The sequence below is a fragment of the Pseudopodoces humilis genome, chromosome 1 (genome assembly GCF_049639895.1).
Source record: "Pseudopodoces humilis isolate 2021_Gansu_Grassland_sample_001 chromosome 1, ASM4963989v1, whole genome shotgun sequence".
Classification (NCBI taxonomy): Eukaryota; Metazoa; Chordata; class Aves; order Passeriformes; family Paridae; genus Pseudopodoces; species Pseudopodoces humilis.
The window spans coordinates 106,548,238-106,564,424 of NC_142200.1; the positions used below are offsets into that span (position 1 = coordinate 106,548,238).

General features: G+C 43.5%; 1 protein-coding gene across 2 annotated transcripts in view; it reads right to left on the minus strand.

Moving 5' to 3' along the window:
- The window catches only part of LIMD1 (LIM domain containing 1), a 33,398-nt gene that overhangs the window by 7,676 nt on the left and 9,535 nt on the right, over positions 1-16,187 (minus strand). For both annotated transcript variants that reach the window (XM_005519164.3, XM_088058644.1), the window contains exons 2-5: positions 14,820-14,921; positions 3,774-3,841; positions 1,985-2,047; positions 513-643 (exon numbers count right to left, since the gene is read on the minus strand). In XM_005519164.3, coding sequence (XP_005519221.2) covers positions 513-643; positions 1,985-2,047; positions 3,774-3,841; positions 14,820-14,921 — 364 coding nt within the window. The remainder of the gene's footprint in view (positions 1-512; positions 644-1,984; positions 2,048-3,773; positions 3,842-14,819; positions 14,922-16,187) is intronic.

The window sequence follows — 16,187 nt, forward strand, 5'->3', positions numbered from 1 at the left end:
AGGACACACAAAATTGTGCAGTTCTAATACCATAACTACCAGCCAAAAGCACAGCCATTTTATTTTACTGTCTAAATAAGAAGTGTTTTTTAAAGTGGATTTATCAGTTGTTAAATTTATTAGTTGTTAAATTGGTAAAAGTTTTGCTTCCCAGGTTCAGTGGCGATTCTCTAAAAGTCAAAATCAGCCCTTCAACTACTCAAAAAGAAAATCAAATTGATTTCCAGAGGCATTCACAGGCTTACGTTACAGCAGACTAATTTTGTACATCATTGAACACTTCAGGAGCACTATTTCTCACCCTCTCTACTTTGCAGAAGGGGCAGCTGAAGCCCAGAGGTAATTTGACTTCATCAGAGTTACACAGGAGTCAACGGCTGGGTAAGAGGAGACAGGAGGAATTTCTGGGGTCTAGCCCCATCCTCAAACTTTTAACCCTGTCCCTATTTTACTAAAAAGCTAAATTAGAGGCTTGCTGCTTGGAACATCTGTGCTATTTATTTTGTCCTTACTTGTGGTAATCTCTGACACAGTAGATTTTGTTTTCAGAGTCTACAGTGAATGGCACACCGTCCAGACACTCATTGCAGATGACGCATCGGAAGCAGCCCGGATGATATGATTTCCCTAGAGCCTGCAGGATCTGCAACAGAGCAAGAGAAAGGGAAAATGCACATGAAGAGCCAATAAAGGTGAAAACAGTAAACAAACAGCTTTACACCAGATAATGCTGTATATTCATCAGCAGGGCTGTGTCTTTTTTCCCTGTCTCATCTGAGAAATCAGTTAACAAGGATGGAAAGGGCAGCTGGAATCAATATATAGTACCTGGCTCTAGAGATATTAATTATTAGCATGGGTAAGAAAACAATTTAGAGACTCAGTCAAGGTATTTAGCATGACAAAGGATAGAAGTGACAGAATTTAAAGGAAAGAAAATAATTTCTGAAGTCAACAAGTCGAGAATACATAGAAAGACCTCAAGGCAAGATGTACCGGCCAAACAAAGGAAATACAGTTTTATAATCTCCATGAGAAGTTGAAACTAGTATTATTGCTAGGTTTTCATAATCCCTGAGATATTGAAGGGCTTTGTACTCGCTCACCTGGCTTTCTAATTAGCACAGACTATGGAAACTGTTGAACTCAACAGCTGCAATTCGCTACCTGGAATACCATGGTCCGTCAGTAGAAAGATGAGACTTCTGAGTAAGAAACAGCTTCCAATTGTAATGCTTTCCAGTGTAAGCAGGCAAACAAAGATAATTAATGATATGCATTAGAAAATGTTAGGAGGCATGCTGTGAACCAGAAATTCCTAATTTCTTTTCCTCAGCTGTAGTCTTACACCACCAGCCATACTGGTCTCCCTCTGAATGTCCTACAACTGAATGCTGATCCCCTGAGAGTCCCCTACCCCATGCACATCTGGAATGGATGGTACCTGCTGTAGGCTAATCCTGCTCACAGATCTGAACTGAGGTCTGGATCACACACTCCGGGTCAAACCTGCTCCCCAGAGTATCAGTACCCACAAAAAATGACAAGGAAATGACTTAATCCAGAAGACACATGGGAAACCACAACTTGACTGCAGGAAAGAGAGGTTGAGAGATGCACTGATGCCTCACAGCTAGGGAGCACTGCAGAGCCACAGCACTGCTGAGCAGGAAGCATAAACAGAGTTACAAATACACTGTCCAGAGAAGTCCAAAAAGGGATGAAAGATCTGGAGGCTCTGCTTATCAACATCCGCTGAAAACGGGCAGAGTAGTGTCTCTGCACCATGTATGGTGGGGGACAGCTTCACTTCCTTGAAAAAAATCAACAAAAGGCTCAGTGCATTTTCCTTCTGATACCAGTCTTACACTAAGCAAACTACCAAATGGTAACAGACAGCACTGGATATGCATGTACTTTGCTTTTGATGCATTCTTCTAAAAAGCTGTGGGAGTTTTTTCTCCTGAAAGCAATTATCACTTACCATGTCCATTATCAAATGACCACAAATGAAACACCTGTCAGCTGACTGCTGGAAACCAGAATACTGCAAGGACAAAAAAGAATTCACTTAAAATTTCACAAGGCCACTCAAGCATAAACAACAGTGTAGTGTGGAGTGTTATTTGCATATTTGTTTTTGGTCCTTTTTCTGTGCTCCTTACACAGAAAAGCTAAACTTTCCATTGCTTTCTTTGTTATATAAAAGTGTGAACAGATGATATTCTGATAGTTTATGTATACTTCTGACTGCCCAGTTTCAGAAAGAGTACAAGTTCCTGTAACTTCCAAATGAAGTCCAAAATTAAACTTTAATTTAAAGTATAAAAATAAATACCATAAATGCCCATGCAAATAAAGCAGTTTCTAATAAGACTTATTTACATCTTATTTGACCACATGAATCTACAAGACAAGAACCTACTTGTGTTTAGCACATATTTATGTCACAATATCTATATATATAGGCCTGGAAAGCAAATTTTTTCTTTGGTTATATGGTTATAATTCTGTTGAAGCTTCTCTGAGGTCAGTTTCCTGTTAGGATAGCAATAAAGTCTGGCCCAGAACAACTTTTTTGCTATTTTTTGCTGAGATCTATTGATAAGGAACTGTCTGTCACATCCATGACATGCACCATGGGCACAGCACATCATGAATGAAGGAATGCAAACTTGGAAAATGAAATATTTTAGGTGCATTTAATCCTTTTACTTTCATCCTATGTGGAATATACTGAGGAGAACAAAGAAGATTAACTTACCCCTCTCAGACAAAAATCACTAGGATTCACCAATAAGTAAGCAATTACAACTTTTTCAAGTCTTAAGGAAGGCTTAATCTACCAGGACTGAGGGGAAGAAGGTTGTATGGATTTTTATCTGCACCAGCCAAGGAGAGGACTGTAGGGTTGCTTCAGGCTTAGGTACACTCACACAAAATCCACTGAGGGCAACAAAAAGATATCCATTAAGGTGCAAGGTGAGAAAGGAAATTCACCCATTCATTCTTCTGTAGCCATTCATCCCACTCCTGCCTCCTTAGTATGGCCACAGAGACAATGCTTTGAAGGAGCTATCACAACAGTTTATGGCTTCAGCTAGGGGTCTGTGCCACGAAACCAGGGGCTCTCACTCAATTTGATGCCTTAAGTTTTAGCTTTCATGTTTTTCAGATTCTGTACTGCCTAGGTGTGTAGTTTTGAGCTTCATATTAAGTCTTGGTGAGCTCCCTTCACAGAGCAGGTAGACAAAACAATTCCTTTTCTAGCTTGATACAAAGGACAATAGTTAGAAGTTTCAGGCCCAAAAGCATAAACAACGGTGGACTGAAGAGAGAAAATAAGAAAGATGGCATTTCATAACCTGAAGCTGCAATTGGACAATTAACCCCGATATGCAGATGGACCAAAACTTCTAAAAATGTGAGACCTCGTGACCAGTTGTCCATTTTTTGTGACCATTTTTGGGTCCATCTTGGGTGTAGCCCTGGCCAGGTTCTTGTATTGCCCAAGGTGTATCCTTTAAAGCCTTTTAATAAATATCCACTTTATTCTTAATTCTGTCTAGCCTCTGTTCTAGGTCAGCCTTCTCAGCACCACATGTGGGCAGCCACCATGGCTGGGGCTGGCCCTGGGAAAATGTTGGAGCAGAAGGGCCGGGTGGGATGCTGGACCGGAAGTGTGAAACACAGGCAAAGCTGGCAGGCAGAAAGGCTGTGAGTCTACTGGCAACACTGAGATGTCTCATTACAAGAGCCAACTGGGTGCTTACCAGGAAGTCTTCTTCACAGAACACCTTCCCATTGACAAAATAAAAGGCTTTTCCTCTCAGCTTTCGACCTAAGGAAAAAAATCACAGAGATAAGAAAAAGATCCCCAGAGAGCAAGGAGAAAATGTGATCAAAACCTGGCTGCTGAGAAGGAAACAACAATGAAGACATCCAAGGACAGATGTCACACAGCTGGAAAAGAGCACCTAACCCCAGCATGGGTCTTCCTGGACTCTAGCCCGCCAAACCCTCTTTCACTGGTGGTTGCTGATAAATGCCAGTTGGCGGATCTGGACAAAAGTCTCACCTTTGGATAGGAAGTAGTACCAAGCCTGGGCCACCTCCTGGCAAATTACGGGGTGTTGTAACTCTGGGAAGAGTGAGGGAGGATACACTGACTCATCCTGGAAAACACCCCAGTAAAGGAACAAGGAGGAAAGAAGAAAGGGCATACAGAGAGTGACCCACACGACTTAATTTATCAAAATGTCACAACCTCGCTGTTCTGCTATGAGCAGCAGCTGCCAGACAAGACACTGCAATATCTGAGCACTCGCTCTGCCCCAGCAGAGTGCAACACCAGAGCACTCAACAGGCTTCTCTGCTACCTACCAGCACATTTGTTACTACAGCTGCCAACAAAAAGCTTTGAAACTCTTTAAAAAAAAAAATTGTTATAAAATCCAAATGTCGTAATCAAGACAAGATGACAAAGTTTTTCCAAGAAAGGACTCTACATATGGAGAAGATTTGTATTTACTGCAGCTTTTGTGTTTATGCCTCTCATTCACTGTCTGTTTTCAGTTCCATGTAATCATGGCAATGTTTGCTCACACTGCCACCACTCCTAAATGCCCTGCCTTTCCCCAAGAATAAGGGGCTAGGTTTTGTTTATTTGTAAAAAGCTGTTCCTACCTCTTTGCAGCCTGGTTTCCCTATCGAGCCCAGGGTTTGAAATGCCAGCCTGACACTGGAATGGTTCTGTTTTGGACCCCCAAGGAGACAGTGCCCAGGGCAGGGGAGCAGCACCACCTGGGAACAGCTGGAGCAGGACTTGCTGCAGGCTGGTTTTGGACAACTACCAGGCACTGCTGGAAGGAAATTTGGTTTGAGACACTGGGGCCCAGAAGCCTCCTGCTTGACAAGCTGAATGTGGCCAGTATCATTAAAAAAGTGATTGTCAGCTGCTGGGTGTATGAATGTGAACAACAGAAGGGACAGGTCTGGGGGTCACCTTATGGTATGCACCTACCCAGCAGCCTTCAGCAAAGAACCACACTAGCTGCAAGGCTTTAGGGAAAGGAGGAAGCAAAGTAAACCCACTTCAAGAAACAAGTGTTACAGTCTCCCGCACACACCAGAGGGCACCCTCAAGCTGGGAAACAACTCCTGCTGCCCATTTCTTCCTCTGCTGCTCTCTGCTTCTCCCTGCCTACTTTTGGGATGGGCTGCTCTGTCTCTTTGAGGTGAGGAAGTACTTTCTCATCCTACAATTGGGAAGGCAAGATGCAGGAAAAGCTCACTTCCCCAGGCTGCACTACGAACTGTCCCGGTGGAACACCTTGCAAAATGGAGATGCTCCAGGGAAGCACCAAAGTTTTGCCAAGTGCATTGAGCCAGACCAGCATTTCATCAGCAGCCCTTAGTGCCCTTAGTGTCCAGGTCTCAGGCAGTGGGGCAGGTGGAGGACAGGGCAGTGTGTTTTCTCAAGGAACAAGCCCCAGGTTGCATGTGCGGGAACTTTGTGGTTAAACTGTGGGCATTGCTCAGCTCTGTGTTTACTGGACCAATGCAGGACCCAAAAGCACATGGCCAGGTCACAGTCACTGTCCCCCATTCTCTTCTGATCCCTGCTAGGGACAACCACATAACCTAAAGGTCAGAGATGACCCAGGGCACCAGCCCATCCTTGCACCAATGCAGATATTGGATAGGACATGGAAGAAAACCTGACAATTCTGAAAGCATCCCACTTTGATTTTTCTCATCCACCCTGATTGCCAAGGCTGCTGAAACTGAAACAGGACCCAGAGTTAAAAATAGAAAGTATCTAATCTGGGACATGTAATCTTTGTGGTTTATAACCCAGGATGTATATTTGCATGATAACCCCACCTGTCCACAGGTAAGCCTGGCATGCTCACCAGCAGCTCTAGAGTCACAGTTTCTAAGAAGGGACAGGAGAAGCAAAGGAATACCTGAGATTTGCATCACCTTTGTCAAGGGTGGTCCTAAGCAAGTTAACAAGCCTAACACAGCAAGAAGCACTCCTGAAAATCTCCCACTGATTGAAATGCAACACTGGGATTTGGCACTCCCAAAAATGAAAAACAAACAAAAACATTTAACTTTGGTTTTAAATTACATGGTAGTGAGGGCTCCAGTTCAGTGCAACAGGCAGGTGCCCAAGTGACTTTCCACCTACGTGCAATGTGTCTCCTTAATGATAAGCTGTCAGTGCTGAGGAAAAACATATACACGGGGCCATGAAATAAGAAATGCTTCTTTGGATGAAGGCCTGATGCATGAGCAGCAGACATTGCGACAGAAGGGATGAGGTTTGGATCACTGCCATGATGCCATTCTTCCATGGTGACAAAAAAAGCATTTACCAGCCATTCTGCACCCAGTGTATTTTTAACATGGTGACATTAGCAGGTTAAGATTGATGGCAACAGACCTTCAGTGAAGGTGCCACAGCCAGCATGCTATGTCTGGGCTTCTGCTGTAAGCTCATCCAGCAGAGGGATAAACCCTTTATAAAGGATTTATAATTTGGCCATTGGCATTGCGTGAGTCCCTGAAGAAGAACTGCTGACACCAAAAGCACTTTGAGGGATGATTGAATTACTTTTTTTAGGGAAGAGGTAAGCATTTTAACTATTTTTAGTTCTCCATTACTCTCTTTAAGCTCCTGGCAGAAATGTAAAAGGAAATGAGCAAAAACAATGAGTAACCAGGTGCTTCTACAGCCACTGTGGGAGTGGTTCATGCAAACACAGCCTGTTTCTTCCCTGCTGCTCTCAACTTCTTTCTCCCTGCACACTTCTGGGACGGACTTCTCCCAGTGTCTCTTTGAGATGAGGAAGCACTTTCTCATCATACAATCGGGAAGGCAAGATGCAGGAAAAGCTCACTTCCCAGGCTGCACTGGGGACTGTCCTGGTGGAGCTGGGAAATGCATGTTCTTGCTGCAGGCACACCAATAAAAGAAACAGCACTGGGACTGCCCCACAGTGCAGAGCAGGGCGGCAGTGACTTCTGCACCTGCACTGAGCTCCCTGCTATGGGATAGTGCTCTACCAGTCCCTCTCAAAAGCGATGCTTCTGACTGTGCCTGCAGAGGCTGGCAGAGGTTTCACTTGAGCATGGAGATGCTGTTTTATTTTCACCAAAAGGAAGGATTGAGAAGTTAAATGGCATATAAGGAATCACATATTGATAACTACCTGCTTTTAATATGTATCATGATGAAATATCCTTTGACAAACACAGGAATAATCAATGCATGGCTTGCTGCTTTCAGGATCAATTTTCTACTACACGTCTTATGCTGCTGGCTCCTGACTATATTTCACTTTCCACTTCACCTTGAATTTAGCTAATCTCACACCTGAAAAGATTCAGACAAAATTCTTTGGCATTTCAACCTTACTATCTTCACTTGTTTTTGCAAAGTATCTTGTTCATGTCTCTGACAGGAAGTTTGAGCCCCGAGTTTTTATGTACTGTTCATCCCTCACACTGTCTAATCTGTTTAGCTGTAGGACCTTCACGATGACCTCGAGGTCACTTCAGCACCAATTTCAAAATATTTCAAGCTCAGTCACTAGTGCCTTTGTGCTAAAATAAATACACTTTGCTTAGCAGCTGATAATAGGCATACCATCAGGCTGCACTCCTAGGATGCCAGTGCTTTTGTCCACTGTTTTCTCAAATTATGGCTCTCTCCTTTTGAAGACCATGAAGAGAGAGTTTAACCAGGGACTTGCAAAGTCCCTGGCAAGGAGGATCCTGGGAGATGCATCATTTGCTTGCTGGGGATTTGGACTTAACTTTCTCTTTTGAAGTTGCTTTTCGACTATTTATTAAAAACAATGGGGTCACAAACCCATGTTCAAAGATAAGAGATAGCTCGTCAATGCATACAATGGAACAGAGCCGTGTCTGGATCCCAGGGTTCTGTGGGTTATGCACAACCAGGACTGCTACATTGCTGGAGAGGCAGTGTGTGGGCTTCACTTACTTATCTAAGCATCATGGAACTCCCTGTGGTATCTGCACAGCAGATGGGCAAAAATCACTGCTGACTGGCAGCTTCTCCTGGGTCCCTTCCACACTGACAGCCCTGGGCCTTTTCCATTACAAAACATCAGTGCTTTTTCAAGTACCACAGCTGTAAAATAAATTTGGATATGTGATTACTGGTGGCACGTTAAATTCGGCCAACATGTGTGTTTTGGGAGTCCTCTGTGGACACTCTGCTGACAGGCAGCATGGTGTCCTACCCTGTGCAGCAGACTAGGTCAGGCATCAGACAGCTCTTAATTTCTGCCATCTGTCCCATTTCTCTTGGCCACCGTTAAAGCTGGATGCAGCACTGAGGCTGACACAGAAGCATCAATATTTCCAATCTGCTCTTGAACTGGGCCTGCATGAAAGGGTCACTTCAATGCCTGTAGATCCTCCAAATCAGGTAAATCAGGACAGACTTGCTAAAACCATGGGCAGGAGGAAAGGATATTTCTGAGAAGAAACTGCTACAACACAGTAACTCCATTACCACGTAAGACGTTCAGTCTCTCTCAACTACATCAGCTGTATGGAAAGATGGCAAAACATACCCTCTATGCTCACACCATACATTTGAGACAGTAGGGAAAAAAACCAAACAAACCCAAGCAAAAAACCCTCAAAACTCTCAGAAAATGATCTGACGCCTGAAAGCCAAAAACATGCTCTGGTGCATGTAAGAAAGGTCAGCAAGAAAGGTCAGCTGCCTCCACGGGCAACACAACCACAGGTGAGGGTAGAAATGGATCCCCAGACAGAAACATTGCAAAACCACAGCACACAACTGAGCAACACCTCTCCTTTGCCATCAGGCAAACCACTGCAAGAAGATATTCAAGAGTTCTTTTTAGGGAAAACCCCTAGGAGTGTCAAAATTCAGAGGTAAACTACAGTCACCCTGGGAGAAAGCAGTGCTTTTGATCCAGATAGTCCCTGCTCAGTAACTGGTTTTCATCCCAGTGCTCAACCACTCTGCATCCCTCTGGAGACTGCTGCCCTGTTCCTCAAAATGCACCAAAACCTGGTGGCTGTCAAGAGCTGGCTTCCCACCCTGTCACCCAGTGACTCAGAGGAGGAAGGAGGGGGAGGCAATCTCTGTGACCTCAGTGAATGTAACTGTACGTTGAAACAAGATGAGTAAGTTTTAAATTTCTCTGGTTATGGAAAGGGCCTCAGTGCTTACTGAGACACTACTCAGAAAATTACTCACAGACATCATTAAAACACTGTAAGAAACCCACTAAAATCTTCACAGATTAATTAATTAATCTGTATTAATTAATTAAATGAATCCTATGCCTATTCTTAACAGAAAATGGTACTCTGAAGATGATATTATAAAATAGAAAGACTATAAGGACTGGAAATTTATTCCACTGAAAAGTTCAACCTTTTTTTTTCTTCTCACATTGTCCTGATGATTTCAGACTTTCAGCCAGCACTAAAACACATGCAGTTTACTGAAACCACTATTACACTGATAAATCCCTGACCACATCCACCCTCTTGTGGAGCTGAACATCTGCACCTTTCCATCAAGGATATCTACTGAGGACACCTGATCCATGCCAAAGCCCCTTCAGCTCAGGCTTCATATCACTCCTGCCCTGAAATCTGGCCAGGAGATGTACTGCCACCTTACTGTAAAAGCTGTCCTGGCTTTTCTCATCTACAGCAAGCACTTCTTGTGACAAATAACAGGATTTTTCACCAGTGAGCTGAGACTGAAGACAAAAAGTCAGCAATAACATAACAGCAATTTAGACTGAAGCAGAAAAATGTACTGATGAATTGCCTGTCCCCTAAACTGTAAATCCAAGCACAACTGAATCTTTTCTGACATGATTTTTGCTAAAAAAGTCTATTGTTTACTATGCAGACTCTGGCATGATAATTTTACTGAAGGGGTGTTGGGGATGGATTATTGGCAATGCTTTGCGCTCTCCACTCTGAAGATCTGCACATTTCTCAAGTGAGTTGATTGGTGTGGTGGGTTTTTATCCAATTATAGGCACTAAGTTCTGCCTCCACTAGAAGAGACGGTAGTTGCTGCATCTGAAGATAACTATATACATACATGTGGCCATGGGGTATTCACTTGGCAAGGCTAGCTATCCTGCTGTCTGGGATGAAGTCACATGGGCAGCAAAAGGTGATTTTCTGCTTGTAAAGCTATTTAACAGTGCCAATAAAAACTATGGCCTTCTTTTTCTAGGAGTTACATGCCAATACAGGACATGTTTATCCAACATAATTAGCCCAAAGACACCAAGAGTTGGATTGCTTTAAGTAGCCATGCTTTACAATCACTGCAGCAAGACTTAATTAGCCCAAGCAGAGGGTTATGCTCGCAGAAAACGCTGCTTTGATAGCTTATCTACCTAGTTTAGTAAATGACCCTTAATACCTCTAAACACAACTATGTTGCGAAATATTAAATATAAAATATATATACCCAGAGGGTGGCAAGAGGCAGCCAGCTTGTGTGATTTCAAAGTCTGTCTCTGAAACAGCAGTCTGTTAACCCTTACATTGACATCAGCATTAATCTGAGCTTGCAAAAAGAGAAAAGAAAAATAAAGTAATGCAGTGATGTTGACATGTCAAAGACTGAATTCTGTAATCTAGCAAACATGCAACGTTTCCAACTCTTTGCAGTAAGGAGTCAAAATCTGGTCCTCACTTTGGCCCTCGTGTTGCAGTTCAAAATTAAATACTCCTTCAAATCACCTGGCAATCAGTTCTTTCTGACTTCCTTCCTCTCCTACTGATTTCCTTCCCAGCCATTTCCAACATTTCCCTTGCACTTTTTTAGCTTTCAGATTTCCTCTTGAGGACCAAGTAGCTCAAGAGTAAGACTTACGCTCTTAACTATACTGCCAGCAGGGCAAAAATGTCTGTTTTCCAGGCAACTGGTGGAATTTGGATATAAGCCTGGCTGAATCCAAGAGAAAACACTAAAATCAACACAGCAGGTTAGAGTGATACAGTCTAGTTAAAAGTATACAATTTATAAGGTCTCCTCACTACCTAAATGGTAAATATCAACATCTGGAGACACACCTGTCTTTCGTGCTCTTAGAAAGTATGAAGTAGTGATTTAGTTTAAATGGTTAATATGTAACAAACTATTTGGTAGCTACAAGTTTGTCCAACAAGCTGCAAAAAAAACCCCAAACCCCAAAGCGGAAACAGACACCTTGAGATTGCAGGAAACGCTCAAGGTGTTAGGAGGCCTTTTTTTTTTTTTAACTTACTTTTGTGGCCCTCCTGTAAAGCAAATATCATTTATTACTAATCCTGCAGAAAGAGCCTGAAGTTTTTTCCTCTCCCTCTCTGCAAAAGGCTGCCTTGTTTGTGCCTCTGCCCTGTAACAAACAAGAAGATAAATGAGATATTTGTGCCAAAGTAGTAATTCTAAATCTGTTGTTTTGACCTCTAAGCCAAATTTTCTGCACTACATGCCATTGGCTCAGATAAGACAGTACATTTTTTTCCTGCCAACTGAACCCTGTAGTGTATGCACAGCCCTGTTCAACAAACTGCTCTATCATTTATCTCTGAACATATGTGTATTGGGAAGCAGAGGGTGAAAGAAATTTGGCACTATGAGGTATCATCCCCCCCACATAACCCTTTGCTTATTAGACCCTCTTGATTTTCTGTGTCGCGGAAACCAATGCACATTCGGACGCAAATCCAGCTAGGAGCAAAATTAGAAATCCTTGCTAAAATGAAAACAGCAGGACAGTGGTTATAAATATCTAGAGGACAATATGCTTTACCTTAATAGGTAATTTTGTATATTTTATTTATTGGAGTAGGGGATATTCAGTGTTCCACCAGAGAAGAAATTTTAGGATTGAAATCAGGAGCAAACTTGACTTCTCAAAGTCAAGTTTGTACTGGATGGTGTCCAAGATGAACTCCACTTGACCTTAAAAGCACTACTTAGTTTTCAACTAGAAACCAGAGTTTCCACATAGGCTGTTCAAGATGTGCTTTGCAGTTAGAAAGACAACACCATATAAATATTTATTTTTCTGGCAAACAAAAATGGTCTCATTGCATTTACTAAGGTGACAAAGGTGACAGAAAGCCTGCAGAGGGGCATGTGTCCTCTCTGAGTGAACAACAGAGTGTGTGCCCTTTATCCCCACAGCAACTGATGGTCTGTGGGGCTGGGAAGTTACTTTGGGCTGTGAAAGGGGGGGATTCCCCTCGAGTATGTTTCCTCCCTGAGTACAAGGCAGGACATCTTGTGCCTCCCCAGGCAGCATCAGGCAGGCAGCCACAGTGCAGAGGTTTGATGAATCAGAAAGTCAGCCCAGCCCAGGTCAGGCCACAAAGCCCCGGAGCAAGCGTCTGGGGCACGAAGGCCCTGCAGACCGCAGGGGTAGTCAGGAAACCACCCACTGCTCTGAAGGGTTTCTTGCAAACCTTGCTGTTTGTAGAGGTCTGTGCACATGAGGGAAAACACCACTACTGTGGGGCCCTCCCTCTGGCACCACTCTTTTTGGACTGCTGGGAATCCCATGCCACCACACACCTTCCCCTCCATCCATCCATGCCATCCTGCCAGCTGCCACTGCCTCCAGTTTCCATTTTAGTATGGCCACTGCCACAATGGGAAGAACTTTGGCTTTCATGACTACTCTCCTAAATATAACAAGCTGAATTAGGCTCTTGTGTATATGCCTATGACTTGCATTCCCCCTTTTATCGTTTTGAAATAGTCTTTCCTACTGAACGAAATATCATTATTTCTCCCACACCCCTTTCTTTTTCCCCATTTCCCCATCATTTTCACTAGCCTTGTTTTTTAGTTTTACTTTCAGTTTTAAACCCTTTGCCCCAGCACATCTACTCAGCACATTTCTGTAACAGCCTGAGAGAGAGCCTGTTCTGTAACAGGTAAGAGAGAAAATGGGCTTCACCTTGCTAAACTTGGCTTCCTTCCATCTTTCTAAGTCTCACCTGACATCCACACCTTTTCATCTTGCACTGGAAATATTTGGAGAGGGTTGACTTTCAGAATAAGCAGCAAATAGCTATTCTTTCAACTCTCAACAACCTACCTCATTAGAAATGGGATTAAGCTAATTTTTAACCAAACACAGACAAACAAACAGACGTAACCAAGGATACCTCTGCAACCACAACTACTTTTGTAGCGCTGGTCTCCAAATAAAAATTGTAAAATTCATTTCAAAAGGAGGATCAAAAGTGTTTCTTTCTAAAGCACCAGTTGGACGGTAGTAATTTTAGAAATTTAAGACAGCTCAAACCTGCTGCTGGATTATTTTTAACAGGAGCTTTGGGTGCAAGGGCAGTTCAGAGACTGCCTGGCCCTAGAGGGCGAGAGGTAACTGAAGCAAAGCCCTAGCTGCAGCCAGGAATCCTCTCCATGGGAGAAGATTAATTTCAAATTAATTTAAAAGAAAGGACAGAAGAGTGAGCAGCTGACTTCTGAGCCTCTAGGAAACTGCCACTATTTGCAAAAACCACTTTCTCTTTTCAGTTTTCCTATTTTCGGTCAGATGAGGGTGAAATGTTCTACTAAAAACATAGGTGAGGCAGGGCAGCTGGTGTAGAACAGCTGGGAAATGGGCATAGTTCAAGGCTCAGCTATTATTAAAAAGCATACACATCTTTCTATATTTATTCCAACTTTACAGCTCCAAATAAAACACATGCAGTCTTGATGAGTTTATAACTCTAAATACAACTCGGGAGGAAAAACCCTCAGTCTCATCTGGGAAAACCAAACTCATATATACAAAAGCAGCAGAAGATTATTATTTTTTCTGCCACCACATATACAGCTACACTTCTAAAAATATGCTACTAGTGCTGGAGTTAAACATAACAAAACAGAAAAACCACTGTCTTACAAACACAGCCACAGTTTAAAATCAAGTGGCCAGTTCTTCACTCCAGCTCCATCACAGACCCCAAAAAGCTGCTTAGGAGGATCCATACGTTGCTGTATGCCCCAGCAAGCTCCAGATGTGAATCTGACAAGTGACCCACAGGGAGGTCCAATTGAGGGAAGTCAGCAGGGCCAGCTGAACTATTTACTCTGCATCTTGGGTAGATTTCACAGGGCTCATCATCACTGCTCCCAGCCTGATACCTCTGAACAGTAACCAGTTCCCTCCCTGCAAAAACCACAAACCAAGCTGGCAGAGACATGCCCCTTATCTCAGGGCATGGCTGCATTTCTCTGGAGAAAGAACAAGCAAGATGTGTAACCTGGATCATTCATGCACTTACATGCTTTGACTGGAGGTATTTTAGAGGTACGAAATTATTTTATCAAGTAAAAGATAATGCACACAGCAAAAACACTGTCACTGGATTTTCCCTTGCAGCAGCTCCATCTGAAAAGTAAAGCCTGCTGAGACAAAAAACATGCCAGCTAAGGCATATTCACTGCCACTTTGAAAAAATACTCTTGTAAGCAAATGTGGCTGTAATTGAGAGGCAGAGGAATGAAAACAACCATCCCCCATACCAGAAGGCAGAAGGCTGGCACAATCCAAAATATCTTTTCTACATGCCTTGCAACAATCCATTCAAAAACAAACAGCAAGCACCACTACCACCAAGTCATACAGCTGCAGCAGACTCCAGCTGAGAGATAGTTTAATAACCACTTTATTTTCTTGCCCCTTTACACCAGAAAAATGTTAAGCCCAAAGAGTTTGCTGCAGGGCCTGGCACCAGCATCAGACCAGGCCAGGGATACTCACTGCAGGCTCCACAGGTGAAGCAGCTGTCATGGTAGAGGTTGCCCATGGCCTGGCAAGCCTGGTTTGCTCCATACACGCCCTTGTTGCACTTGACGCAGGTACCTGGGGAGAGAAGAGAGGTCACAAGTGGGACCCAGTGAGGTGGCTGGGGACACTGGTGGGGTGACAACACATGTAGCTTGTCATGGTGGCTGAACAGCTCAGGACTACGCGGTTCACTGAAACCACCAGATGTAGGCGACATCAGCGTCACCTGCCCTGAGGGACATTGTTAACAATGTTCATGGCAGTCATCAAACCTCCACAAATAAAGACTTTTCCGAAAAACAAACTGCACAAGAACAGTCCTGTCCAGGTACAGTGACATCTCCTTCCTTTACATACATCCAAAGCTGCTGAAGGACCCTCACAAAAGCAGTGAGTGTCAGTAAGTGGTGCTCAGAGCTCTTCACAGACCAATAGTTTCTGCCACTCACTGTATAAGATAAACTTGTTGGTTGCAATTGATATGAGGAAAACATAGCTCTTCACTTAGCTCCTTTAAATCATCCATTTCAGACCCCTGTTGTGCCCGCTGAAGGCCCTAATGATTTCCCAACAAAACAGAGCTAAACTACCTGACATCTACCTCTCTTAACAAGGAAATAGCACATCAAGCCAGTTTACTTACTTCAGGCATTACCCTGTGATTGTGACAGGCTGCTTTTAAAGCAGCATCACCCTTAAACTACCCCTAACTGAGAAATCTGAATCTCTGTTTAAGCAAATAAATGAATAAGGGGCAGTGTGAAGGAAAAACAGATTATGTGTTTCTGTCTCTGGTGTGTAGTGACTCTTATGTGACTTCACCTCCAGGTCTCTCCCTGCACCACACTACCCAGCCCTATTAATCCTGGCTCTTAATATCCCTGGTCAAGGGACCGTGAGTCACACCTCACTCCTACCGGCCCAGGAGGAGGAACAGCATCATCTTGCTGGAGATCCTTAGTTATGCTAAGGGTGGTAAACAAAATTTCACTTCTTTTGGGGCACTGCAAGCTCCGGAGTAATTGAAAAAGCCTGGAGAAAGTTAGGAAGAAGTCCATTGTGCTTACAACAGCACTGAAAAAAGTAACTCAACTCTGGCAGCACCAGGCTTGCACTGCCAGGGCAAGTAACAATTTCTTCCTGCAGCTAATAGCCATGGCGGTCAGTTTTCACACTACAGGGATAAAACCACTCGGGAGTCCTTTGCAGTAGCACACACATGGCTGCTGAAAAGCAAACACTTGAATTTCCCAGGTTTTTGCAGAGCAGACCTGGCTCTCTGTGCTGCAGCTGCCTGCATGCATTCAACCAGCACATTGAAAGCTGTCCTAGTGCTGCGCC